Source organism: Halichoerus grypus, chromosome 14 (genome assembly GCF_964656455.1).
Source record: "Halichoerus grypus chromosome 14, mHalGry1.hap1.1, whole genome shotgun sequence".
Lineage (NCBI taxonomy): Eukaryota > Metazoa > Chordata > Mammalia > Carnivora > Phocidae > Halichoerus > Halichoerus grypus.
This window is the reverse complement of record NC_135725.1, coordinates 6,150,203-6,177,758: the sequence shown is the minus strand read 5'-3', so window position 1 is coordinate 6,177,758 and position 27,556 is coordinate 6,150,203. Positions and strand designations below refer to the sequence as shown.

The 27,556-nt window shown below is 40.3% G+C and overlaps 2 protein-coding genes across 5 annotated transcripts in view; both read left to right on the top strand.

Moving 5' to 3' along the window:
- Positions 1-27,556, top strand: part of RIC1 (RIC1 partner of RAB6A GEF complex) — a 347,665-nt gene that overhangs the window by 6,995 nt on the left and 313,114 nt on the right. The window lies entirely within an intron of this gene.
- Positions 9,550-27,223, top strand: CD274 (CD274 molecule). Of its 3 annotated transcripts, none has more exons than XM_078062324.1 (8): positions 9,550-9,621; positions 12,003-12,068; positions 12,382-12,723; positions 19,452-19,742; positions 21,613-21,717; positions 23,336-23,395; positions 24,604-24,806; positions 26,001-27,223. In XM_078062324.1, the coding sequence occupies exons 2-7, from the start codon at positions 12,017-12,019 to the stop codon at positions 24,687-24,689; spliced, it is 936 nt and encodes a 311-aa protein (XP_077918450.1). In that variant the 5' UTR covers positions 9,550-9,621; positions 12,003-12,016; the 3' UTR covers positions 24,690-24,806; positions 26,001-27,223. The 3 variants fall into 3 exon arrangements, with proteins under 3 accessions (XP_077918450.1, XP_035940033.1, XP_035940034.1); XM_036084140.2 differs by having other exon boundaries at positions 24,604-25,880; positions 25,979-27,223; XM_036084141.2 differs by having other exon boundaries at positions 24,438-25,880; positions 25,979-27,223.

The window sequence follows — 27,556 nt, the reverse complement described above, 5'->3', positions numbered from 1 at the left end:
TAAAGCCGAGGCTTCACATGGTTCAGTCCAAGCATGTAATAGCTTTCTAAGGAAACATAAACTGACAGCTGAAATATTGAAAAATAATACTTAAGCTTTCTTAAGGAGTCCCTGCAAATGCTCTGCACAGCATATTTAGCAGACTCCAAAATCTTCTCTAGATATTTCTCTCGTACCCAATTTTTTCCACTACAATAGCTATTTATATTTCTCCTCCTTCTCAACTATGAGGTCTCCATACCATTAAACTTCCTGTTAACTTCCTTCTCATGCAGCTCACATGACCCTGTTCTCCACCTGTGACTCTCAGCCTTCTGCAACCCTGAGAAATTCAGCATGAATGTTTTTTTTTTAATTTTTTTATTGTTATGTTAATCCCCATACATTACATCATTAGTTTTAGATAGTGTGTTCCATGATTCATTGTTTGTGCATAACACCCAGTGCTCCATGAGAACGTGCCCTCCTCAATACCCATCACCAGGCTAACCCATCCTCCCAACCCCCTCCCCTCTAGAACCCTCAGTTTGTTTTTCAGAGTCCATCGTCTCTCATGGTTCTTCTCCCCCTCCGATTTCCCCCCCTTCATTCTTCCCCTCCTGCTACATTCTTCTTCTTTTTTTCTTTCTTAACATATATTGCATTATTTGTTTCAGAGGTACAGATCTGAGATTCAACAGTCTTGCACAATTCACAGCGCTTACCAGAGCACATACCCTCCCCAGTGTCCATCACCCAGTCACCCCATCCCTCCCACCCCACCCCCCACTCCAGCAACCCTCAGTTTGTTTCCTGAGATTAAGAATTCCTCATATCAGTGAGGTCATATGATACATGTCTTTCTCTGTTTGACTTATTTCGCTCAGCATAACACCCTCCAGTTCCATCCACGTCGTTGCAAATGGCAAGATCTCATTCCTTTTGATGGCTGCATAATATTCCATTGTATATATATACCACTTCTTCTTTATCCATTCATCTGTTGATGGACATCTTGGCTCTTTCCACAGTTTGGCTATTGTGGACATTGCTGCTATAAACATCGGGGTGCATGTACCCTTTCGGGTCTCTACTTTTGTATCTTTGGGGTAAATACCCAGTAGTGCAATTGCTGGATCATATGGTAGCTCTATTTTCAACTTTTTGAGGAACCTCCATACTAGTTCCAGAGTGGCTGCACCAGCTTGCATTCCCCCCAACAGTGTAGGAGGGTTCCCCTTTCTCCGCATCCCCGCCAACATCTGTCATTTCCTGACTTGTTAATTTTAGCCATTCTGACTGGTGTGAGGTGGTATCTCATTGAGGCTTTGATTTGGATTTCCCTGATGCCGAGCGATATTGAACACTTTTTCATGTGTCTGTTGGCCGTTTGGATGTCTTCTTTGGAAAAATGTCTGTTCATGTCTTCTGCCCATTTCTTGATTGGATTCTTTGTTCTTTGGGTGTTGAGTTTGATGAGTTCTTTATAGATTTTGGATACTAGCCCTTTATCTGATATGTCATTTGCAAATATCTTCTCCCATTCTGTCGGTTGTCTTTTGGTTTTGTTGACTGTTTCCTTTGCTTTGCAAAAGCTTTTTATCTTGATGAAGTCCCAATAGTTCATTTTTGCCCTTGCTTCCCTTGCCTTTGGCAATGTTTCTAGGAAGAAGTTGCTGCGGCTGAGGTCGAAGAGGTTGCTGCCTGTGTTCTCCTTTAGGATTTTGATGGACTCCTGTCTCACATTGAGGTCTTTCAACCATTTGGAGTCTATTTTTGTGTGTGGTGTAAGGAAATGGTCCAGTTTCATTCTTCTGCATGTGGCTGTCCAATTTTCCCAACACCATTTGTTGAAGAGACTGTCTTTTTTCCATTGGACATTCTTTCCTGCGTTGTCAAACATTAGTTGACCATAGAGTTGAGGGTCCATTTCTGGGCTCTCTATTCTGTTCCATTGATCTATGTGTCTGTTTTTGTGCCAGTACCATACTGTCTTGATGATGACAGCTTTGTAGTAGAGCTGGAAGCCGGAATTGTGATGCCGCCAGCTTTGCTTTTCTTTTTCAACATTCCTCTGGCTATTCGGGGTCTTTTCTGGTTCCATACAAATTTTAGGATGATTTGTTCCATTTCTTTGAAAAAAGTGGATGGTATTTTGATGGGGATTGCATTGAATGTGTAGATTGCTCTAGGTAGGATTGACATCTTCACAATATTTGTTCTTCCAATCCATGAGCATGGAACGTTTTTCCATTTCTTTGTGTCTTCCTCAATTTCTTTCATGAGTATTTTATAGTTTTCTGAGTACAGATCCTTTGCCTCTTTGGTTAGATTTATGCCTAGGTATCTTATGGTTTTGGGTGCAATTGTAAATGGAATCGACTCCTTAATTTCTCTTTCTTCTGACTTGTTGTTGGTGTATAGGAATGCCACTGACTTCTGTGCATTGATTTTATATCCTGCCACTTGACTGAATTCCTGTATGAGTTCTAGCAGTTTTGGGGTGGAGTCTTTGGGATTTTCCACATAAAGTATCATATCATCTGCAAAGAGTGAGAGTTTGACTTCTTCTTTGCCAATTTGGATGCCTTTGATTTCTTTTTGTTGTCTGATTGCTGTGGCTAGGACTTCCAATACTATGTTGAATAGCAGTGGGGATAGTGGACATCCCTGCCGCGTTCCTGATCTTAGGGGGAAAGCTCTCAGTTTTTCCCCATTGAGAATGATATTCGCTGTAGGTTTTTCATAGATGGCTTTTATGATATTGAGGTATGTACCCTCTATGCCTATACTCTGAAGAGTTTTGATCAAGAAAGGATGCTGTACTTTGTCAAATGCTTTTTCTGCATCTATTGAGAGGATCATATGATTCTTGTTCTTTCTTTTGTTAATGTATTGTATCACGTTGATTGATTTGCGGATGTTGAACCAACTTTGCAGCCCAGGGATAAATCCCACTTGGTCGTGGTGAATAATCCTTTTAATGTACTGTTGGATCCTATTGGCTAGTATTTTGGTGAGAATTTTTGCATCCATCTTCGTCAGGGATATTGGTCTGTAATTCTCCTTTTTGATGGGGTCTTTGTCTGGTTTTGGGATCAAGGTAATGCTGGCCTCATAAAATGAGTTTGGAAGTTTTCCTTCCATTTCTATTTTTTGGAACAGTTTCAGAAGGATAGGTATTAATTCTTCTTGAAATGTTTGGTAGAATTCCCCTGGGAAGCCATCTGGCCCTGGGCTTTTGTGTTTTGGGAGATTTTTGATGACTGCTTCTATTTCCTTAGTGGTTATAGGTCTGTTCAGGTTTTCTATTTCTTCCTGGTTCAGTTTTGGTAGTTGATACATCTCTAGGAATGCATCCATTACTTCCAGGTTATCTAATTTGCTGGCATAGAGTTGCTCATAATATGTTCTTATAATTGTTTGTATTTCTTTGGTGTTGGTTGTGATCTCTCCTCTTTCATTCATGATTTTGTTGATTTGGGTCATTTCTCTTTTCTTTTTGATAAGTCTGGCCAGGGGCTTATCAATCTTGTTAATTCTTTCAAAGAACCAGCTCCCAGTTTCATTGATCTGTTCTACTGTTCTTTTGGTTTCTATTTCATTGATTTCTGCTCTGATCTTTATTATTTCTCTTCTCCTGCTGGGTTTAGGCTTTATTTGCTGTTCTTTCTCCAGCTCCTTTAGGTGTAGGGTTAGGTTGTGTACTTGAGACCTTTCTTGTTTCTTGAGAAAGGCTTGTATTGCTATATACTTTCCTCTTAGGACTGCCTTTGCTGTATCCCAAAGATTTTGAATAGTTGTGTTTTCATTTTCATTGGTTTCCATGAATTTTTTAAATTCTTCTTTAATTTCCTGGTTGACCCATTCATTCTTTAGTAGGATGCTCTTTAGCCTCCATGTATTTGAGTTCTTTCCGACTTTCCTTTTGTGATTGAGTTCTAGTTTCAAAGCATTGTGCTCTGAAAATATGCAGGGGATGATCCCAATCCTCTGGTACCGGTTGAGACCTGATTTATGACCTAGGATGTGATCTATTCTGGAGAATGTTCCATGGGCACTAGAGAAGAATGTGTATTCCGTTGCTTTGGGATGGAATGTTCTGAATATGTCTGTGAAGTCCATTTGGTCCAGTGTGTCATTTAAAGTCTTTATTTCCTTGTTGATCTTTTGCTTAGACGATCTGTCCATTTCAGTGAGGGGGGTGTTAAAGTCCCCCACTATTATTGTATTGTTGTCAATGTGTTTCTTTGCTTTTGTTATTAATTAGCATGAATGTTTTTTTTTTTAATTGAGAACAGTCTCTGAACTCTGATGAGTAAAATGACCCACTTTAGTATCTATTCCCTTTCCTTTTCAGCTCTTCACAAGAAAGGTACAACATATGTTTGTGCTACCCAAGGACAGCAAAAAACCATACGCAGACCTCAGTCTTAACTCTTTTTCTTCTCCTCCTATGGCGAGAAACCCTGGGACGTGCTGCACCACTTGGTCCCATTGATTTCTTCTAAGTAAACCTGGGAAGAAGCATTTCAATGTTAGAATTTATTGTTCCCCATGCCAACTCCCCATCTTCCCCTTGCCCTCCATAAACACATGACAAATGATGAGCTAACTGGGTTAACTTGTTGGTGGTTACAGCAGGCATTAATTATCCCCTTTATCAAAATCAATCCAGTGAGGGTTATCTCCAGAATTATTGGAGTCTGTGAAATACAGGGTGACAGATACCAACCCTACTACACCAGAAGCAAAACTAGGACTACCTTTTCCAAACCAAACCTAAGCCAAGCCTCACTGGGTTTGGTGAAACTGCTCATCTTCCTGACCCTCACTGTCTCGAAACAGAAAGGCCTAAATGTCCTTTCAGTAAAAGGTGGGGAAAGCAAAACTACTTCTCATTCTTCTATGATGAGTCTGCAGTCATGAGTGGCAGATTAAGTAGATTCTCAATCCAGTGATTTGGATGTGACTAATAACCTTTAAATAACTTAGTCTTTGAATCACCACCTAGACCAGAAAACAGAAATCAGTTATTCCTTCAAAGGAAGAGCTTCAGAGACTTTTAGACATTTAAGACTCATTGTTCTCAGTTTAAATCTAAGTGTGAATATAAAATAATACTTCTGGAGGCAATTCCACAAGAGACATTTGAACTAAATCATGTCCTTAAATCAAGTGAAATGACTCGAAGAGGGCTGTTTCATTTTTTTTTTTTAAAGATTTTATTTATTTATTTGAGAGAGAGAATGGGATAGAGCATGAGAGGGGGGAGGGTCAGAGGGAGAAGCAGACGCCCTGCTGAGCAAGGAGCCCGATGCGGGACTCAATCCCGGGACTCCAGGATCATGACCTGAGCTGAAGGCAGTCGCTTAACCAACTGAGCCACCCAGGCGCCCGAGGGCTGTTTCATTTGTACAGCATTCGCTTAGGTTATTTAGTTCTAGGATATTAAGTCAATAAAATATTTCCTAGTAGACTCTGAAAGGGTATCCCTCAATTGTAAACTTTATTTTCAGTGGCCTTCAGTTCATTTATTGAGATTCCTTAGAATTAAATTATCTACCATAGGGTCCCAAAGCTTCACAGCATTTTTTCAAGTCACAATTATTTATGTCTGGGTTTATGAATTCCTGAGGGCAGGGGACATTGTTGGAGGTCTCATCTTTGCTTTAAAGTGCCCACAGCGTGGGAGCTGCCCTTTGAAGGCTGGAGCTCTTCACCTAGCCAGCTCTTCGCCAGAGCTCAGGCCAGGAAGGAGGGAGACAAATACAGTGCAAGTGAGAGAAGCCGCTGAGCGTGGGCATCAGGTGAAGACAGCTGCCGCTCTCTGGTCATCCATGCATGTCAATTACTCTTATAAACAGTTGTATTGTATAACCAGGGCAAAGTGTTCTCCATGAAATCTGTTCGGCACAAATCTACAGATTGTGAATAGATGGCGAAGGTGGAACCAACAGAAGGCCAGAGCTGGTGGATGGGGACACAGAGAGAAATGGGCATAAAATAGGGCAGTGGTTTACAGTCCTACACAATCAAAGACAGAATGTGGAGACAAATTTGGATATTGTCTTTGTACATAGTAATAGAATGCATTTTTAAACATTCAATGCAAACAAAGCATGTTGTTGATACTTTTAAAGTATCTTCATTTTACCCTGTTTTTGATGATCAAGAAAGTTAACTGGAAATTGCTCCTTTACCAGGAAATCGCTAACAACATTTCAAGCCCAGTTGTAAGAAGCTGGAACCTATCCTCCTTTTAAGATCAGGACAAACAAAGATCATCTTTCTTTTTTTTTTTTTTTTTTTTTTTTAAGATTTTATTTATTTATTTGACAGAGAGAGACACAGTGAGAGAGGGAACACAAGCAGGGGGAGTGGGAGAGGGAGAAGCAGGCTTCCCGCCAAGCGGGGAGCCTGATGCGGGGCTCGATCCCAGGACTCTGGGATCATGACCTGAGCCAAAGGCAGACGCTTAATGACTGAGCCACCCAGGCGCCCCAAAGATCATCTTTCTTATTTTAGGGGGCAAAAGTGGAAGTGGGATAACCAGCGGTAGAGTGAAGGGTGGTATTGATACCAATTAACAAAATTAGATACGGGAAGGGGAGTTATGACTACACTTGCAAAGAACTCTTGCTCAATTTTTCCTTAAACATCATGCCATCAGTTTTTAAAGCTTTAGTGTGCACATGAGCCACCCAGGGATGGTGTTGAAATGTAGACTCCCAGGACCAGCTCCCAGAGAACTGGATTCAACAGGTCTGTGGCAGAAACCTGACTTCTGTATTTAAACACCTACCCCAAGTCAACCATGATTCAAGTGAACCTTGGAAACAGCATGTCTGAGAAATGGCACATCAGCAATGATGAGTTTTTTCTTCTAAAAATGAACAGAGTAAGAGGGGCATGAATAGGAAATAGCAATGGTGAAGATGATCTGGGCATCACATTCTCTACCTCTGGCTTCCCACTGGTCCTCTCCTATCTTAGCACTTCTCCATCTACTTTGCCCAAATCACAAAATCAGGATTGTTTTGATTTTTGTATTTTTTAAGGTTTTTAATTTTAATTTCATTGTAGTTGCATACAGATTTTCATATATTTTTTGAAGTGGTAAAATCTCTTTTTTTCTAAACATGTCCTGTTTTTCTATCTCCAGAGGATATCAAAAACTTCATTAAGAAGCTTGATAAACTGGGGCGCCTGGGTGGCTTAGATAGTTAATCGTCTGCCTTTGGCTCAGGTCATGATCCCAGGGTCTTGGGATCCAGCCCCTCATCAGGCTCCCTGTCTGCTCAGTGGGGAGCCTGCTTCTCCCTCTCCTTCTACTGCTCCCTCTGCTGTGCTCTCTTGCTCTCTCTGTCAAATAAATAAATAAAATCTTTTTTAAAAAAAGAAGCTTGGTAAACTATGGGAAAATGAATGGCTGAAGGGTGCAGACAGGTGGGTAGGCTGAACAAAATCAGCAATCATCAGATTACTAATATGCAAATCAAATATGTAAAGCAGCAAGCTGAGTAAATACCTTCCATTACCATCATCAACTTCAAAGAAAGGCAAATTCCATTCACTCTCTGCCTTCTCTGTTGATCATTATGTAGACCCCGGATATTGCTTTGATAAAACAAACAAACAAAACACTAAACACTTGCTCAGTTTTAAAAATTATTCATAGATCATAGAGGCCATCTAAGAGGATATTACTTAGTCCTGGCTACTACTCAGTAAATTGGTTGCTCAGGATAACTCAGCTAGTCAGTGGCAGGTGGCTCTAGAGTCAGTTTTTTCTGACTTGATAGTCATGACCACACTTGTAGGTCATGAAATCTATGTCCTGGGTCTTAACTATCATTTTTAGAAAAATGAAAGATTAAATAGAAAATACCAGAGGGACTAAAGTTGGGATAACACTGTTGTATTCCACTATGTGGCCTTAAAAAGAGATTTGAGGGGCGCCTGGGTGGCTCAGTCGGTTAAGCGTCTGCCTTTGGTTCAGATCATGATCCCAGGGGTCCTGGATCAAGCCCCACACAGTGGGCTCCCTCTCCCTCTGCCTCTCCCCCTGGCTCATGCTCTCTCCCTCTCTCTCAAATAAATAAAATCTTAAAAGAGAGAGAGATTTGAAAGAGGGAGCATCTCAGCTGAATCCAAGTCTATTACAACTTTATTGAGGCTAAAGAGAATTTCATACTCTCTACCAGATTTTTAAGGCAGTATCATCCTCAGTATTTTTACAAGTAAAAAAAAACATATGTGATATTCTGAGAATGTGAAAATTCTTACTTGGGAAGCAAATGCCATAACCAAGCCAATGGACATCTCAATATTCATTTGCATTATGCAGTATTTTGAATTGCAGCTGAAATGAATAAGCAGGAAAGTCAAACGATGAAGACTTCAGTTTGTCAATTTAAATTAGAAAGAGAGAGAAGGAGGAGGAGAAGAAGGAAGGATAAAGAGAAGGAGGGAGAAAGAGAAGAAGGAAGGAGAAAGAGAGGGAAGCACCTAGAAGTCCAACAGTGGGGAATGCTTCGGTAAATTAGGCCATCACCTTCTGTGTGACTCACATGGTTTCTGCCTGGGTCATCTATTGATCTGGAGTTATCATTGGAAGGGTTTTCTTAATCTTCACCTGGAATGTGCTAACCTAAACTGGATCCCAAAGATGGCAAGATAGCAGGGGTCCAGAGCATTCTTAAAAGGTATAACTGGTGATAGGAAGTTCTTTTAATGACAAAGCAATTGAAGTTTCATTATGTCGAGGAACTTTGAGGAAGTCCTCAAAATCCACGTATTAAAAATATATTTCCTATTATAGACACACCTACTTTCTAGAATAAAAACCAAAGCCATGTGGACCTGTCATCATATTTTATATATATTGTAGAATTATATCAAGTTATGTCAAGATGTTCCCTCATCTTGTAAAAAGGTTTTTATCAGACGGGGGCACCTGAGGGCAGAATTTAAGGTGTCTGGATCCTGAAGATAAAACTGTCTGAAATCCTTATGGTAATTTACTTTACACGTCTGAAGTTGGTTTGTTTTAAACCTTTGTTTTTAAAAATATGAGATGTTGGGAGCACCTGGGTGGCTCAGTCAGTTAAGTGTCTGCCTTCGGCTCAGGTCATGATCTCAGGGTCCTGGGATCGAGCCCCGCATCGGGCTCCCTGCTCCGCGGCGAGCCTGCTTCTCCCTCTCCCTCTGCCTGCCGCTCCCCCTGCTTGTGCTCTCTCTCTATCAAGTAAATAAATAAATCTTAAAAATAGGACGTTTCCTTTAACCCTTGAAGCTTTTCTTTTTAAAAGTTGATTTACAAGAAACCGGAACGGTAAGTTTCACTTTCGGTTTCGTTAATTTTTTTTCCATGAGTTAATTTTTTTTTCCATCCGCTAATTCCCGCACTTCAAACCTGGGCAGCGAGGAGGGAAGCAACTAACCCCAACCCCCGGGGCTGACCGGGGCGGGGCGCGTGGTGGGCAGTGGGCGGGGCGGGCAGTGGGCGGGGCGGGCAGTGGGCGGGGACATCGGCCCCTCCCCCCGCCGGCTCATTAGCGTGTCCCCGGGCAGCCGCCCGGGATGCCCGGACACAGCGCGCTGAGCGTCCGCACCCGCCGCCAGTCCTCCCGCCAGCAGGTAGGGAGCGTCCGTCCCTCGAGCGGTGCCTCTGGCCACCTCGGGTGGCACTTTAAAAAGCAGCTGGTCTGAAGACCTTTTCTTTGGGATGGAGAGAAGAGAGGGGCCAGGGAAAGCGCGATGGTTTCACGCGGCGGGGGAGCCGGCACCTGCCTAGGCTAATATGAACGGCTGAGACCTTGGACCTTTCTTGGGGGGCGGGGGGATTCGGTTTTGCTTACTATCAGTTTTGTCAGTATATGTTTCTGCGCGTTCATGAATATGGTCCTGAGGTACGTAGCTGGGTCTAGAGGGAAATTCCTAGGCTGGAGGTCGAACACCTGGGTCCTCGTCCGCCCTTAGCTGCTCCCTAGCAGTGTGCTCTGAGTAAATCGTCATACTTGCAGCATCTCCTGAGGCGCCCTCCTACTCTAAGTAAGAGCCAGGATGCCCAACCCTGTGTGTGTGGCAAGGTTATAATTGTTTTCTCAAAGATTCATGGGGGAAAGACTAGAAGAAAAATGTACACTGGAATGCTCGCAGTGGTTGCAAGGTTTCTCAGCCTGGGCACTACTGACACCTAGGCCTGGATAAATCTCTGCTGCGGGGGCTGCCCTACGCACTGTCGGGCGGTTAGCAGCAACATGGCCTCTACCCACTAGAAAGTGGAAATCCTCGCTCCCACCCACTGCATTTTGAGAACCAAAACTATTTCTAGGCGTTAGCAAATGTTTCCGGGGTTAAAGTAATGGAATAGTGGGTGATTTTCCCTTCTTTTCTCATTTTCTATATTGTGTTTCTATTATTTAAATAATGAAGAAAAACATAAAAATAAACAAATATCATTCTACCTCAACTCTGATGTGTGAGTGAGTTTCTAGGGTTCTTTCCATTCTACCACTCTGTCTCCCAAACGTTCTGCAGCTTAGAAGGTGAAATGGTTCACTAAATTTGTTTTTTTATTTTTTTTTCTACTAAGAGGAAAACGTATCTATTTATTTGAAAATGTGGACACAGAAAAACAACAAAGAAATCATTAACAATCTCCTTTCCCTTTTTTTCTTTTTCTCCCATCCTTTCTTCCTTTTAAAAATTATTTTAAAAATGGGGCATCTGGGTGGCTCTGTCAGTTTAGCATCAGACTCTTGGTTTAGGCTCAGGTCATGATCTCAGGGTCGTGGGGTCGAGCTTCTTTTGGGGCTCCTCGCTCAGCACGGAGGCTGCTTGGGATTCTTCTCTCCATCTCCCTCTGCCTCTCTCCCTGCTATCTCTCTCATAAATAAATAAATCTTTAAAAAAGTATAAAAAAGTGAAAACCTGCCTATCATCCCTCTGATTTCACTCCTGGAGATAATCACTATCAGCATGTTGGTATGGATTTTTCTGGACATTTCCTATGTCTAAACACACAGATGTTTCTTCCTTTGTTTTTAAACTAAAGTAGATTTCTACATGTACAACTCTGCAACTTTCTACATCTTTGCAAAATCAATACAATTCTGTCCTTAGTGGTATTACATTGTAGGACTATAACAACATTTATTTAACTAGTTAGGCTATCTGGAATATTCCCAGTTTGTGGCTGGAAATTATCAATGTCATCACTTCACATGTATTGTTTATATATATGTTTTTGTTTTTGTAGGATACATTTCTAGGAGAGGGAGTGAAAGCTCATATATCATATACATTTAAAATTTTAATGGAGATTATCAAATTGCCTTCCAAAAAAGGTTATGTAACTTCACAGTCCTACCATTCCTACCTACCCCCCAGTGAGAAAACCCATTTGTTCATATCTTTACAAACACTAAATATTAGGAATCTTTATAATTTTGGTTAAGCTAATAAGTGAAAAATAGTACCTAACGTTTTAAACTTATACTTTTTAAAAAATTGAGATTGAGCATCCTTTCCGATGTGTAGAAGGCTTGAGTAGTTAAAGATAGGATGAAAATATTCAGAGGCAAGGGTGGAATAAAAAGCATTAAAAGGTGGGAGATATGAAGTCAGGTTGTCCTTGCTTTGAAATTTTGCACAGTGCAGGTTTGGATTTCTAGATATGTCCCACTGCAGAAAAAACATGAAATAGTTGAGAGGATTTTAGTGCAATATTTTCTTCTTGGCCTCTTTCGAGTGTTCATTATAAGTTTTTTTTCAGGCCTTGTAATTACATTTAAAGATTCTCATCATAGTAACTTTTTTCCACTTGGCTTTATAGGACTGTGGGTTATGAGTAAAGGTATTAAACTTCTAAATTCCATGCTGCATTTCCACACTAACCAATCAGTCATTTTTCTGGTTATCAGAAGACTATTTCATTTAGAACTGCCAAGACCCATAATGTCTGGATGTTCAATTATTGAATAAAGTATTTTTCTTTTTGCATTTTCCATAATTAGGTCACTCGAGAAAGATGAAGATATTTAGCATCTTTGCATTCATGGCCTACTGCCATTTGCTGAAAGGTAAGTCACCAGATCCTTTCATTAGGTTCTATATTTTAAATATTTTAACCGTAAATTAAAAACTACAATAATTATTTAAGATGGATGTAACTTTTTTTGTAGAGAAAACATTCTGTTTTTCCTTCTGTATCTCATAGACCCATTTCATTAGACAAAGATATAGGGAATATGGTCAAACTGAAAGAAAGAAAATTAACCCATTATCTACTTGTCCATTACCTGTTATCCATTTCCCAGGGATAATTACTGAAACTATCTGTAAATTTTTTGAGGAGTTTCCCATCTTCTGAAAATTGGTCGTCTTTCTCTTCAGCATTTACGATCACAGTTTCCAAGGACCTGTATGTGGTGGAGTACGGCGGCAACGTGACCATGGAGTGCAAATTCCCGATAGAAAAGCAGTTAAACCTGCTTGCACTAATTGTTTACTGGGAAATGGAGGATAAGAAAATTATTCAGTTTGTGAACGGGAAAGAAGACCTGCAAGTTCAGCACAGCAGCTACAGCCGGAGGGCCCAGCTGCTGAAGGACCAGCTCTTCTTGGGGAAGGCTGCGCTTCAGATCACAGACGTGAAGTTGCAGGATGCTGGGGTTTACTGCTGCTTGATCGGCTATGGCGGTGCTGACTACAAGCGGATTACTTTGAAAGTTCATGGTAAGAGTCCATACAGGGGAAGAGGCCCAGTCTTTATGGACCCATAACCCAGTGCTGAGCACTTTTCCTTCTTGGAAGTCCACCTTGCTCTCCACAGTGGCAATCTGCACATTCATTCATTCATACACCCCACCAATGAGCATTTCTCAAACATTTCCTCTTTGGCAGTCCCTGGAGATCCAGAGCCGGGCATGGTAGGACCATATTCCACAGTATGTTCGGTTCTCCTAAAAATAAATTCCTAGTCTTTACTTTTTTATTCTTATGAAAGTGATACATGTACTTGCAAATCATTCAGACACTATGGAAGGGAATAACATGAATTACAAAAGTGTCCTTCCCCCTTCACTGCCGCCTTCCGTGGCATGTCAAGATAGTAGCCACTGTTTGTGTGTCCCTCCAGGAATTTTTTCATCCAACTATAATTTTAAAAAAATTTTATTAAGTCTGCCATCATTTTCCTTCTTTTATACCTCTCTATGTCAAATCCAAATTAATATAGTAAAAACAAACCCCACTGTGAGGTTCACATTCAAAAAGTCTTGAAGTCAATCTATAAAGGCAAAAAAATAATACCAAACATAAAGGAAACTGTTCTTTAGAGACAGTATAAGCTGTGCTCGCTGGGCATATATTCATCTTGAAAATCTCCACCGCTGTCATCTTGGAGTGTTGTAGAGGAACTGTGAGGATCAGATTCCCGGGTACTGACCCACAGATATGTCATCAGGTCACCTGAGTTCAGAGTGTTGTGTGGCTACTAGATAAGGAAAGGAAAACACCTTAGCTGACCCCCTCTACTTTCACTGTTAAGATTCATAGAATTGAGAGCTGAAAGGATCCCAAGTAAGAGCAGCTAATCCAAACTCCTGAAGAACCGAAATCCCCCTAAGGGGTCTTCTGCTCACATACTTCCGCAGTGACACCCGGTCACTTGGACCTCCCTTCCATAGCCTTTTGAAATTATTTTCTGAAACTGAGCTGATATCTACCCTCTCTAGTCATAGTTTGAGATTATCTGCCTGCTTCTTTTGTTTACATGAGGACCTTTGAATTTGTGATCAGAATCCAGTCATCACTCCTTGTTCTTTCCATTCTGGCTTAACTACCTTCAATCTGAAGGTCAATATTACAAGTAGAAGAAGTTTACATTTATCATAAAGGGATAAATGATCATTGTAGACTCAGTCAAAATTACAGAGCAACTGGGAGAAATGCATCTATTTTAATGGCACATTACTGGGTTCCTGATTCTGGATCAATTAATGCTACTGTGGTCAAGAAGATGTCACTTGTATTGGGAAGTAGACTTAATTTTCATTATATTTTGCCATATACTTCTCCACAACAGTGATATTTATGAAAGCAAGCTGGTGGGATCCCAGTTTGGGATTTTCAACTTTTCTTCAGCCCATCAGCAAATATCAGGCACTTGCTGTGTTTCATGACCTTAAAGAAATTATCAACACTTAGCTCCATGAATGACCAGCATTGCTGGATCTGGGCTGGGGAGGAAGAACAGAAGCCTGGCAGTCAGGTGAAAGGAAGTATAGAGTGTCAGTTTCTGCTTCCAGAAGAGAGGGTCTCTCATCAGCCTTTAGGGAGTATGCGAAGAGTAGGACAGCTGTCCTGTAACAAGGAAGGGTGTTCTTTCAGGTCCTCTGGGCTCTGTAATGTCCACTGTTGACCTGTGATGTCCTTTGTTATGGCTCAACACAGTAGGAAACATTTTGGCACTGAAGGTTTTTCCAAGAAGGGGTTCCTGATAGAGCAAAGCGGATGATCAGCCAGATTTGAGGATCTGATTTGTCTTGACCATTTCGTTTTATATTATAAATTACTAAATTGGCATCCTAGTCCCAGTCCGTTTTGTGGTCATTTGCACACAGTGGTCTTGGGTGTTGAGTTGAGCTACCCCGAGTGCAAGCCAGCCACCAAGCTTCACTTGCATTGAGGCAGTGTCACCAATGGAAATAGTCCTCTTGCATGAGCTTCACAACTCAAGGAAGTACAATTCCTGAGTCACCGCTCTATGCAAATGATTTCACAGTAACACTTCTCTTCCCATCACGGCAAACGTGGTAATACAGCTTCCCCACAGGGAGTTTACTCACCATGGGATTTTATAGGTGAAGCATTTCAAAACTGAAATGTGTTAAGAGTTTAGTTTTGGATTAACTCAATTATTATTATCACGGTGGGTATTATTGCACCTTTTGTGTTTATCAGTTTAAATATCATACTCTCAGGCATCTGACTTCCAATTGAGAATGCTGTTTTTCCTTCATCATCGAACATAATAGTGAGGAAAATGAAATACCCATTTATACTTTAAAGACCTTAGATGGGATTAGGCAACTGGAAGAACAAAGTATTGCATAGCTATCCTGATAAAGCTAATTTGTTCATATGAACCCAGGATTAACTGCCATCATTCCCCACCAACACCATCTCTCCCTGATTCACCAGCCAGCCTTTAGATTTTTTTCTATAGTGTTCTTCCCCATCTAATGTATCATGTAACCTATTCCTCCCCATCTAACACATATAAATGCACCCGTTTTATTATCGCTCTCCTCTTTCTTGAATATGTACTCCACAAAGGCAGAGATTTTGGTCTGTTTTATTCACTGCTCTATCCCTAGGAGTTGGCATACAGGAGGAGTTTGACAAGAGCACACAAAAAATATTTGTTGAATGAATGAATGAAATAGTTCCTCAGATAGGATAGGGGAAAATTTTTGAAACATGAACAGGTTTGAAGATGTGAAAACTTATTTCGAAGTCTGTTCATGAGGAATTGCCAGTACTTTCTGAAGACTATTACATGAGTACACTTCAGTGGTAGTAGTAAGAAGAGGAGGAGGGGCAGCTCTAGTAGTAATCGTAGTAGTAATTAACACTTATGTAGTACTTATCATGTGTCAGGCCCTGTCCTAAGCATTTGCCTATACTAACGCATTTAATCCTCAATGACTCTATGGGGTAGGGGCTTCATTATCTCTAAGATGTATGTTTTCACATTTTACTATCTCTGTATCTAAGTGTGTCTTTCAGTAGATGGCATCTTAGATTCAATGATGTGTGTGGTGTTATTCTCATTTTATGAAGGATTAAATTGAGGCCCAAAGAAATTAAGTAATTTACCCAAGTTCACTCAGCCATTAAGTGGTAAAGCCAGGTTCTGAACCCAGGTAATCTAGTCCTGAAGTCTGTGCCCATAACAACCAGGTTTTACTCCCAGTATTTATACCTCCAGAGTGTGTATGAAGTTGTATATTGACTTCAAAACTACAGTGAGTTTTTCTTGGTCTTGACGTGACCATTGGATTAGCACATGTGTACTCTATATCTAGTAAACTGGGAGTCTGCAAATGTTTTTGATAACCTGCTCCATCAGTAAAGCATGTTAGCTAATACGTGTGTATTTGTGTGTGTGTATAGTTAGAAAGGATGTACTTGTGCTAATGTAAAGGATATAGCATGAGAAATTGACCTTTTTAAAAGGTAAAAGAAGTTGAACATCACTAACTTCATATGGTTCAACCTAATGCATTGTACATTCTATAAATGTATAAAGATAGAAATTTTTAAAGGTAGAAATAAAAATTTAATCATATTTTAATGCCTTGCTAATTATGATGATTCACTATCATTAGCTAATACTTCAAGGTGAAATCCATTGTTAACAAAGGTGGATGGTCTTGACAATCTTGAGTTTTTGGTTTGGTTTTTGTTTTTAGTTTCAGGTGTACAGTATAGGGATTCAGAACTTCACACAACAGCCAGTGCTCCTCACAAGTGCCTTTCTGAATCCCCATCACCTATTCAACCCATCCCTCCACCCACCTCCCTTCTGGTAACCATCAGTTTGTTCTCTACAGTGAAGAGTCTGTTGCTTCATTTACCTCTCTCTCTCTTTTTTTCCCCATGCTTATTTGTTTTGTTTCTTAAATTCCACTATGAGTGAAATCATATGGTTTTTGTCTTTCTTTGACTATTTCACTTAGTATTGTACTCTCTAGCTCCATCCACATCTTTGCAAATAAAAAAGATTGCATTCTTTTTTATGACTAATATTTCCAGTGTGTGTGTGTCTGTGTGTGTGTGTGTTTATATGCACCTACATACCACATTTTCTTTATCCATTCATCAGTCAACGGACAAATGGGCTGTTTCCATAATTTGGCTATTGTAAGAAAACAGTATGGAGGTTCCTCAAAAAGTTAAAATAGAACTACCCTGTGATCCAGCAATTGCCCTACTAGGCATTTACCCAAACGATACAAAAATACTAATTCAAAGGGATACATGCACCACAGTGTTTATAGCAGCATTATCTACAATCTTGAGGGTTTTTAAACCAACACCTTATCAGGTCCAACTAGGTACTTATTGTTTTAACTTCATTAAGTGGTGGTAAAAATTGTCCCTCCTGCCACTTCCTTGTGGTTTGTGCTTGAATTATTAGTATTCCATCCTCAGTTTCATTGTGGGAAAATTTTTAATTAGTTCATTTTGTAAGCAGATTAGTCTAGTTAAAATTAAATAAGAGAATCTGGAAATCTGTAATAAGCCCAAAGGAGTCACTATTCTCCCTTTGGTGTTATAAAACTTCCCTCTTCCCCTAAGACCCTCATGTGGCATATGAAGTGAGGCCCAGTGTCAATTCGTAAAGTTTATTAAGCTTAGACTATTTCTTAATTATTATGATAAAAATATATAAGTGGAACTTCTAATGTTTTCTTCCAATATCCCAACACATGTGCTCTACTTTAGAGACTAGAACAGTGGATATCTAATCAATGAGTAGAACTATTCCACTCGTTTCTTGGGCCCTGAGAAGTATACCACATTTATACATACGCTTAGGCATGAAGCAACGTTCTCCTTTATTATTCTGTTAAAATTATAAGAGTAAAAAAGCAAACATTTTACCTTTAATACTTTACCATTATCTGTGATTTTAGTCTTGAAAACTAAATTGCCCAGAAATCAAGCTCTGTGCTATGTGAACCAGACCCTGTTATGGTAATACTATTTCAGGAAGTATAGTCGGTGGATTTATTTTTTTAAAGGATTCTTAAATATAACAGATACAAGGTTGAGGACTCAAGTACTCATGAGAACCATTATTTATGTGTTCTGAAATTATAATTATGTTGATTTCCAGTGTTTCTTTTTTTTTTTTTTAAAGATTTTATTTATTTATTTGAGAGAGAGAGAATGAGAGACAGAGAGCATGAGAGGGAGGAGAGTCAGAGGGAGAAGCAGACTCCCCGCTGAGCAGGGAGCCTGATGTGGGACTTGGTCCCGGGACTCCAGGATCATGACCTGAGCCGAAGGCAGTCGCTTAACCAACTGAGCCACCCAGGCGCCCCAATTTCCAGTGTTTCTATTGGTGGTTTCATTGATTTAAGAGCACAAAAATATCACATAGTTATTTCAGTCTTGTTTGATTCTTAGTGTTTTGTATTAAATCTCTGTGAATATATCTTATCACAAAGCCATTGTTATACATTTTGTAAAGGAATGGAGAGTCAAGGCTCTGGGTGGATCACTGGTGGTTACACTAAAGTAGTAGGAGTAAAATAAAGATTATACCAATAGAATAATGACACGTTACCATGCTTGTCATGAATAAACATGAATAAAGATCTTAGGGGATGTAAATGCATTAAATAATCTACTAAAATAGTACACATGGTATCTTAATCTTAAAAGGGTCCCAAACCAATGAGCTAAATTTTAATCGATGATCTAAAATTTAAACTTTCTTTCTTGAGTATAATAGTTATTTAAATGATTTATTCAAATAGCCAGCATAAAAAGCTCAAAAAATAAGTATCATAATGTGGTATTCTGGATGAGATCCTAGAATAGAAAAAGGACATTAGGGAAAAAAGTGAAATGGAATGAAATGTGAAGTTTAGCTAATAGTAATGTACTAATATTGGTTCCTTAGTTATGACAAATGCACCATGGTAATATAAGATGTTAACAGTAGGAGGGAACTGGGTGATAGGTATGTGGGGACTTTCTACATGTTTGCCATTTTTCTGTAAATCTAAAGCTATTTTGAAGTAAAAAATAAATTTAAACTTTAAAAAGTATTATCCAGGAGCACATACCAGTTTTTATAATGATACTATATTCTTTTCATACTTAATTTCTGATCATTGACTCACAGTTGGAAAAGTGAATGGCACATGAAAATCAGATTTTCTGTTTATTAAATAAAGTCTAAGAAAACCATGCTGGCCAGCTGGAGAGGTTCATGTTATGAAGACAGCATTACAACAACAAAAAGAAAATATCCAGGAATAAATTTAAGAAGAAATGGGTTGGCCCTATGCAAAAACTATAAAGCATTATGAGAAAGATACAAAGACTTGATTAAATGGACAGACATATTTTATATTTGGATAGACAGACTATTGGTTTAAAGATGACAATTCTCTTTAATCTGTGCATTTACTTGGAGCCCAATAAAAATAGCAATATGATTTTAGGTAGTTGTTCCTTTGAGCTCAAACGTAGCCCAACTATGAACGGGCGAGTTGAAGCAGAGCTAACAGGGGTTCCTCACTGCTGAGACATCTGAACATCAAGCTTATTTCTCTGAGAACCCACCTGAATTGATACTTTTCCTAATGTAGACAACACCAAGCCACATATCTAGTTTTGTCCTAAGTGAAAGCCCTGACTTCTTTTTGCTCATGACCTAGCCCCTTACCGCAAAATCAACCAAAGAATTTCTGTGGATCCTGTCACCTCTGAACACGAACTAATGTGTCAGGCTGAGGGTTTCCCTGAGGCTGAAGTCATCTGGACAAGCAGTGACCATCGAGTCCTGAGTGGCAAAACCACCATCACTAATTCCAACAGGGAGGAGAAGCTTTTCAATGTGACCAGCACACTGAGAATCAACACAACAGCTTACGAGATTTTCTACTGCACTTTTCGAAGATCAGGTCCTGAGGGAAACAGAAACAATACTGCTAAGTTGGTCATTCCAGGTAATATTCTGAATGTCTCTATTCAAATGTGCCTACTGCTGTCCTATGGCCTCAGCATGGTGCCTGTTCATTGTAGGCATCCGTCATTCACTAAATAAGTGAATGCATATATAACACTATATTTACAAAATGCTTCCTCCTCTCCATTCATCCAAGTCATATTGCTATTTAATAAACATTCAGCAGATATTTATTGAATAAGCCCTATATGCCAGGCAGCAGGGGCTCATAGAAGAGTAAGACACTGTTCACACTCTGGGAAATAGATAAGAAACAGATAAGGCAATCCCATCCCATGTAGGAAATGGTCTGAGGAAGACTCAGCTCAGGCAGTGTTTCAGGAATCCAGATCCCAGCACATCAGAGCTGCTCCTCTCTTTCCAGGGTTTCTGTGGTAACAAGCAAATGGATCGTACCCCATCTGTCCACCCCACCCCCAAGATGTCTATGACATTTCAACACAAGGCGGTCTATCTCCTTAGTGTGTAAGACATAAGGTTGTGGTCCCTGCCTGAGCTCCTCAACTTCTGTGTGCTTCACTTTCCCTAGTTATAACAGTTGTAAACTATCGGGCAAGGTTACCATAGGGGCGAATGAGCTACAGTGTATGAAAATGATTTGAGGCTCTTGCCTGCAGACTCAATTATTTTTTTTCTTACTGCCCTATAGGAGTGGGTACGGTGGGATGCATAGTCTGATGAGAGGCTGAGACCTTTAGAGAAAGTGAGGCAGGAGAGCGTGATGTTAACATAAACCCAGAGGTGTCCTGCGAAGCACTTCTCGATGCCCCCTCTTCTAGCAGATATTGCCAGTATAGCTTCAGCTACTTCAGAAGAAACAACTAAGAACTCGGGTGGAAAAGTCAACCAATAGGAAAAGGCAATACAGGATGGTCCCGTGAGTGAAAAGAGTACAAAAAAAAAGGAGATGCGTTTACTGGGTTATGAGTCACTTTGGTAGCTAGGGCTGCATTCATGGGTTCCTGCCATTTAAAAGTTGCTTTATGACAACTTATCTGTGGGAAGACTTAGGGTAATTCACCTAACTGTTTGGGGTCTCTTTCCTCACCTATCACCTCGGATTTTTTTTTTAACATCTTGCATGTCTAAACTGAACTTATTTTGAGATTGAAATAAAATAGATACAAACAGGCTTTGTAAACTGTAAGCTACTAGAGGAAGGCTGACCACTGTTGTGGCTTTAAAGCTTGAACGATGTCGTCAGGGATCATGACCAATGGAGGAAGGAGGGAGTTAGCAGTCTCTGAGCATCGTGTGCTAGGGGACCCCTTTTCTTCCTTCACGGAACCACAGACAGATTGGTGAGAAGTATCCAGGATTAGATGTCCCGAGATGTTCAAACTGAGAAAGAAAAGATAGCAAGCAATGGCCCTGAATCGTGGCCACATACACGAGGAGGTGGAAGCTCTTGGGCAGTGCCAGTTGGCCTTCCTGTCCCATCTTTACCATGTACAACAGGCCGCTAGCTTCTAGATTAAAGAATGCAAGGGAGGTCACCGAGCCTCCCATTTAGTACTGAGCGGCAACTACCTGTGTGTGATAAGCACTTCACAAACATTGGCCTCCCGATAAATTTATTATCATTTCCATTTTGTAGGCAGGTGAAAGGATTTGCCTGAGATCTCAAAGCTAGTGAGTGGCAGCAGAATGTAACCCCAACCCATCTGTCCAAAGCCTGGGCTGCTTCCACTTTTCCGGGCTGCTCCGTTTTCCTGCCAGCATCCCACCATTCCAGCCACTCACTGTAACCCAAAGCTAACCGAAATTCAACTTCAAGGATGATTATCCTCTTGACCTATTCCCATCAAAATTTCATCTTTAGTTTCTTTTTGTTTTCTTTTGTTTTTCAGAACCCCCTCCAGTTCCACCAAATGAGAGGACTCACTTCGTGGTTCTGGGAGCTGTCCTGGTGTTTCTTGCTGTAACCCTGGCAGTCATCTGTCTAAAGAGAAACGGTATCTCCTTTATTGCAGTGGTCTCCACTGGGCATATGGGGCAATGTACAGGGCTGCTCCTGTTCTCACGGCGGCACTTATAGGCAGCGCCAGGGATGCTCAGCTTTCTGTAATGTGCGGCTCAGTCCCAGGTAGCAGGGAACGCTCCTCCCCAGAATGCTGGTGGCACAATCAGGAAACAGGGATTTATAAAATGCTGCCTTCCTATTAGCATTCTCTTCTAGGGCCAACTTCCATTTATGCAAAGTGGGCTTCAGCTACGCTGCCATGTGAAACTGTGTCTCATCTTTTACTCCAGTCATACTCGTTTCATTGTCCTGCAGCATAGCTTACCTTGGAAGGTGGCAGTGAACACTTGTGGGAGCATTTCCAAGGGGGTGACAGTTGGATCATAGCTGCAGGGAAACCTGATTGGCTTTTGCAAGGTGGCACAAAGACATTCCACTATTCAATAGCAATGACAGTGAAGCCGAGCAGGATTGCTGGGTGAAGATCATGTGTGTGGGTGTGAGAGGTGGGAGAATGGGTATGTGCAGAGGGTGAAGAAGACCAAGCTTCGTACAGTTTCTTTCCATCATGCAAATAACCACAGACTTAGAGTAAGGGACAAAAAGCTAAAATGCCTGTCGGCTTCAGTTGAATTTGAGTCTTGCATTAGTTGCACTGTTATATTGAGCTGGTTTCTGGGCACCCTAAGGAATAAAAATAGTTTTTGTCTGTAGAGCGGTGATGCTTTTACCATAGAGTATTTTACAAGATTTCTGGCAGAGGGTGCTATATAGTTTTCAAAGTAATTTGCATGTGTGTATTTCTCTATTTGCCCATGGAAACAATTAAAACACAGGAAAATGCATCTATTCAAATAATTTCCTCCCATTTTAAGATGATTCAAAGTAGACATTTCCCCAGTACTTTGAGAAGTATACCAGGGGATCCAGTGATGATCTGTGTGTAGAGTTATCTGAGGTCAAATAGGGAAGTGGAAGATGGAAGGGAATTCCAATGGTGGTTGAAAAATTCCCCACAGCCCCTTAAAAGGATGGGTGGATCTGGGAAAGTGGTGTAATTGAGTAGAGGTCAGCTATTTCTAAAGAATAGGTATTTAACAGAACTGAGACAATTAGCCAGAACAGAAAGCTCAAGGTCCAATGATAATGATGATCCTGAGATGGAGTTGATTTGTCCAAGGAAGTAACTCTTGCCAACTTGCATTTTGAATATTTCCCCATGAAAAGTAATTAGTCATCATTCGGAGTGGCTAGAAAACTGATGTATAATAAAGTGCCTCAGTATATGGTCTATCTTTGAGGGAAGGATGGAGAAAAGACCATGCGACTCTTGATCTTGGGGTCATGACTTCGAGCCCTACGTTGGGTGTAGAGATTACTAAAAAAATAGATAAACTTAAAAAATAAAATAAAATCTAGGAGCAAAAGCATATGCCCTAAATTGTTGAATTGACCTCAGGGCTTGGAACCCATGGAATAAATTCAGAAGTCTACCAGATTTCCTAGGGGATTAAAAATGTTTCATAGGAACTTGGAGTTTAAACTTGAGTCACTATGTGGGATGTAGAGTTGTGTTACATGGGAATAAAAATGACTTTTTTTTTCTCAAGGGAAAATGATGGATGTGGAAGAACGTGGCATCCGAGATAGGAACTCAAAGAAACAAAATGGTAAGAATATTAGCAGGGGTTAGGAAGTTGAAAGAAAAAGAAACAAAAAGTTAAAGTAATAACAAGGAGAAAGCTATCAGCCATAATCTCTCCTCACTTTAAAGAATGCTGGCTATTGGAGCTACTGACCCCTCTTTGCCTCACAATTCTAATATAAGAACTCTCCCCGTAGTCCAAGGAGATTTAGAGATGGCCCTGGAGTGTAGAGTGGTGAGCATCTTTGGGGATGGGGCAGGAGGCATCTTCTCTCTGCTAGATTTATAGCTCTGCATCCTAACACCTCCCTGCAAAAGGGGACCAAGTTGACTTATGTGGGTGAGTAACAGAGAGAGGGAGAGAGAGAGTTAAAACCTGAGTAGCAGGCACTATGTTAACTGCTTCATATGCAGTGCCTCGTTTAATCTCCCCCCAACAAAATCAAAGAGATAAATACTAGGATATTTCCCATCTTACAGAAGAAAACACCAGAGAGTCAAGAAAATATATCAAAGTGCCCAAGGACTCATACCTGACGGAAATCAGGCTTTGGAGCCCACGAGCCTGATCATAGAACTTTACTCTTATCCACTTAAATTCATTTCACCAAAAATGTCTCCATTTATAAAAGGTCAGAAAGACCTTACCAACCTGATTGCACTAAGAATAAAGTTATATTAAGATTTCTAATTCTTTTTAATACAGTTAGAAACCAAACTGCACAACAAGCCCTAATTTAAAGTAATCTAAGTAGTTTGGATGAGCTCAGGCAGGTTTCATTATGTGGTCAATTCCATTCAACTGTTTTATAAAACTAAATAGTGAATGTTGTTTGGAGTATCCTAGGGTGACCAACCATCTCTCTTGATTTGCCCATAATTAAGGGGTTTTTCAGGACATGGGACTCTCGGTTTTAAAACCAGAACAAACCCGGGCAAACCAGATGGTTGGTTACACTTTATTATATAAAGATAATTGGACATAAATATAATCTGCGTCTCTCTCATTGCAAATATATTCTATCATCTAGCAAATATGAGTTATGTTTGTCATTATTATTCTCCAGATATACAGTTTGAAGAGACATAAACCAGCATTGAAACTCCTGATCTTAAAGCAGGGATTCTCAGCCTGTGGTTTGAGTTGGGCAGAGCTATGCATGACCAGAGCAGTGCAGTGGGCCAGGCGAGCTGCAGATGCTCTAGGACTTACCAGATCCAATCACTCAACAGTGGAAGCTGGGAGAGAAGAGGAGGAGAACAAAGCAAGAAGGAGCAGAGCGGGTAGCCTGCAAGGAGACCTTGGTACTTCAAAATGACTGGGAGACTCATGGGCGCCTATGGGAGAGAGGAGGGACGCTTCTGAAAGATGAGCCCCCACACAAATCGTCCATCGCTCATCCTAGGAAAACAAGTTGAGATTCCCTGATTTAATGGTCAGTTCCTGCAGAAGTGCCCTTTGCCTTCACTCAACGTCTCTGTTTGTCGTCTGTATGACTGAGAGTCCCAGTGTTGCAACAGTATTTAAGTATGTTATTTCTATTTATTTTGAGTCTTTGGAATCTTGTCACGTGAGTGTGGTTGTGAATGATTTCTTTTGAAGATATATTGTAGAATAAGTTAAAATTTTGTCACAAAACTGAACTTACTGCTTAGTGAATTGTGCATGTCCAGTAAAATGTGTAGTAGTTATAAGGTGCGTGGTATCCTCCACAGCCACCAGGACGTAGGAAGCGTAGAGAACAGGCCCGTGGTTTGTATAGGATATTACCTTGTTTAACCCACCAGTACTTTGGTTGCCTCGAATAATCTTATTCTCAGACCCTAAGGTAAGATATGTTACTGCAGTATCTGTTCCATTTTAAGTATCAGTGTTAACAACGATGTGGTATCCTACACACAGAATCGCACTTAATGCCTAGGCTAGCTGTGTTGTGGTAAGCACTCTTTTCAAACCCGTTTCACAGCTGAGGGAGCAGAGAGCTAAAGTAACTTGCCTGAGTCAGTAAGTAGCAGACCTCAGATTTCCACAGCTGTCACCCACAGTCCTTTTAGAATAAAGTCTAGAGCTGTGTTTTGCTTTAAGAAATTCATTCAGAAAACATTTAGGAAGCACCCATGTCACTGTGCCAGGCAGTGATTGAGCAAGACAAAGAACCTCTCTTCTAGGAGCTCATAGTATCATGGGGAGATTGATAAGGAAATTCATTATTACAGTTTAATGCAGTGTCATAGCATAAGGTGTTGGAGGAGAATGACGACATGAAGAGGAGAGTCTAGAAAGGCTGCCAAAGGGAGGGCATGCCCTGGACAGCCCGTCAGTGTGTTCCCTGGAAGGTGAAAATACATTTTAATCAAAGTGATTTTAGTTTATGAGGGTAAGTCAGTATTTTTAAAAATTGTGGAAAATAACTCTTGAGTTCCTTTTCTATCATTATATTTATGTCTGATTTATTTGCCTTTGCCATGCAATCTGATGCTTATGTATATGGTGTTGGTATTGTTCAGCAGTTCTCTCTTTTTTTATTTTTTATTTTTTATTTTTTATTTTTTTTTAAATTTTTTTTATTGTTATGTTAATCCCCATACATTACATCATTAGTTTTAGATCTCTCTTTTTTTTATTTAAGTGCTGCTGAAGTTTGAATTCAAAGCTTTCCATGATTCAAAATCCAGAAGGTCCAAGAGGAGACATTAAAAAGTCCCCATTCCATCCTCCTAGCCATCGGATTTCCTTTCCAGAAGCAGCCACTCTTGTCTTTTGTTTTTGTAGTCTTCTAAAGATAGTCTATGAATATATGTAGATACATATATATAAAGTATATTTTTTATTCACATAAGTGGTAACACACTATTCGCCTGCTGTGCACTTTGCTATTTTTATTTAATGTATTATATCTTATGGGGCCATTGGAACAAATGTGAAGTTCCCAGGGGCCAGGCCCTGTGCCTTGTTTATTTCTAGATCAGCATTTCCATAGCCTGTTAGTATCTTTTATAAGACTTAGTACATGCTAAATATGTACTTCATTGACGTTTGGACAATCAGCATTTGTTGACTGATTGCTCTATGACTGAGTTTGGATTTGGTTTATTTTGCATTTCCCAAAGTGAGACCGTTGGGTTCTCCAGGGTACACTGGGTCAGCCTACTCCTAAAGGATGACTTTATTACTAATTCTGCATGATAGAATCATGTCTGGAACTTGTGTTTTTTCCTATCTGTTTTCTCTTGAGTAAAAGAACTAGACTTTGATATTGCAGGTGTAAAAAGACAGGGGTGGGTTTTTTGTTTTTGTTTTTTTGGAAATTCCAGTAATGTACCTTGACTCTCGCCTCTGCTAGAAAAGGCCATGAGCTGTGCCTGAACCCCTTAGTCTGACCAGTTCTCATCACTACATAGATCTAAGATGTTGCATTTCAAAGGCTTTGAGGTTCCCATGCCTCCCAGCGTATTCCTGCTCTCTTGGCCAAACATTTACCTGGATTATCGACAAAGAAAACCTTTGTTTTGGCACATGTCAAGGCTGAAGAAACAGAATCTCCAACAGAACTCTTTCTGTTATCTTTTCGTACATGTTTATCTGCACAGCATCCCTTGTTTGTATGACGATATCCTTTGTGTGACATATAAGGAGCATTCTGGCTGAGCAGGAATACAGTCTATTCACTCCATTCCTGAATGTTAATGCCCTCTTACGGTGTTGGATTTGTAAGGCACTTTATCTCCTTGTCTTGTGTCTCACTCTAAATGACATATGCAGAGAGGATATTTAGTTCTGCATTTTAATTGTCATTGTTTACACCTGCATTAATTTAATAAAATATTCTTATTTATTTTGTTCCTTGGTGCACCAGCATGTCCACTGTCTTGTTTTCTGGGCTTTATAAAACCACACCCAGTTTAATGTCCCAGTGGAAAAAGTTACTGGGAATATCTGCAGCTACCTTCCTAGTTCTTTACTTCATGGTTGCTGTTTATGCAGCATACTCTTAGTTCTGTGCGAATACTGAAAAAAGTATTTTCTTCAAAAGAATGTATTGAAAACTTTCCTTCCCTCTTACTCTATAGCTTCTTTTAGGACAACACCAAGAAAAGAGTCAAAATCGTGTACAAATTGGAGATCTGAAGGAGGGAGGGTGAGAGAGAAGGAGTGGTCCCCAAGACAGCTCTGAGGAAACAAAGG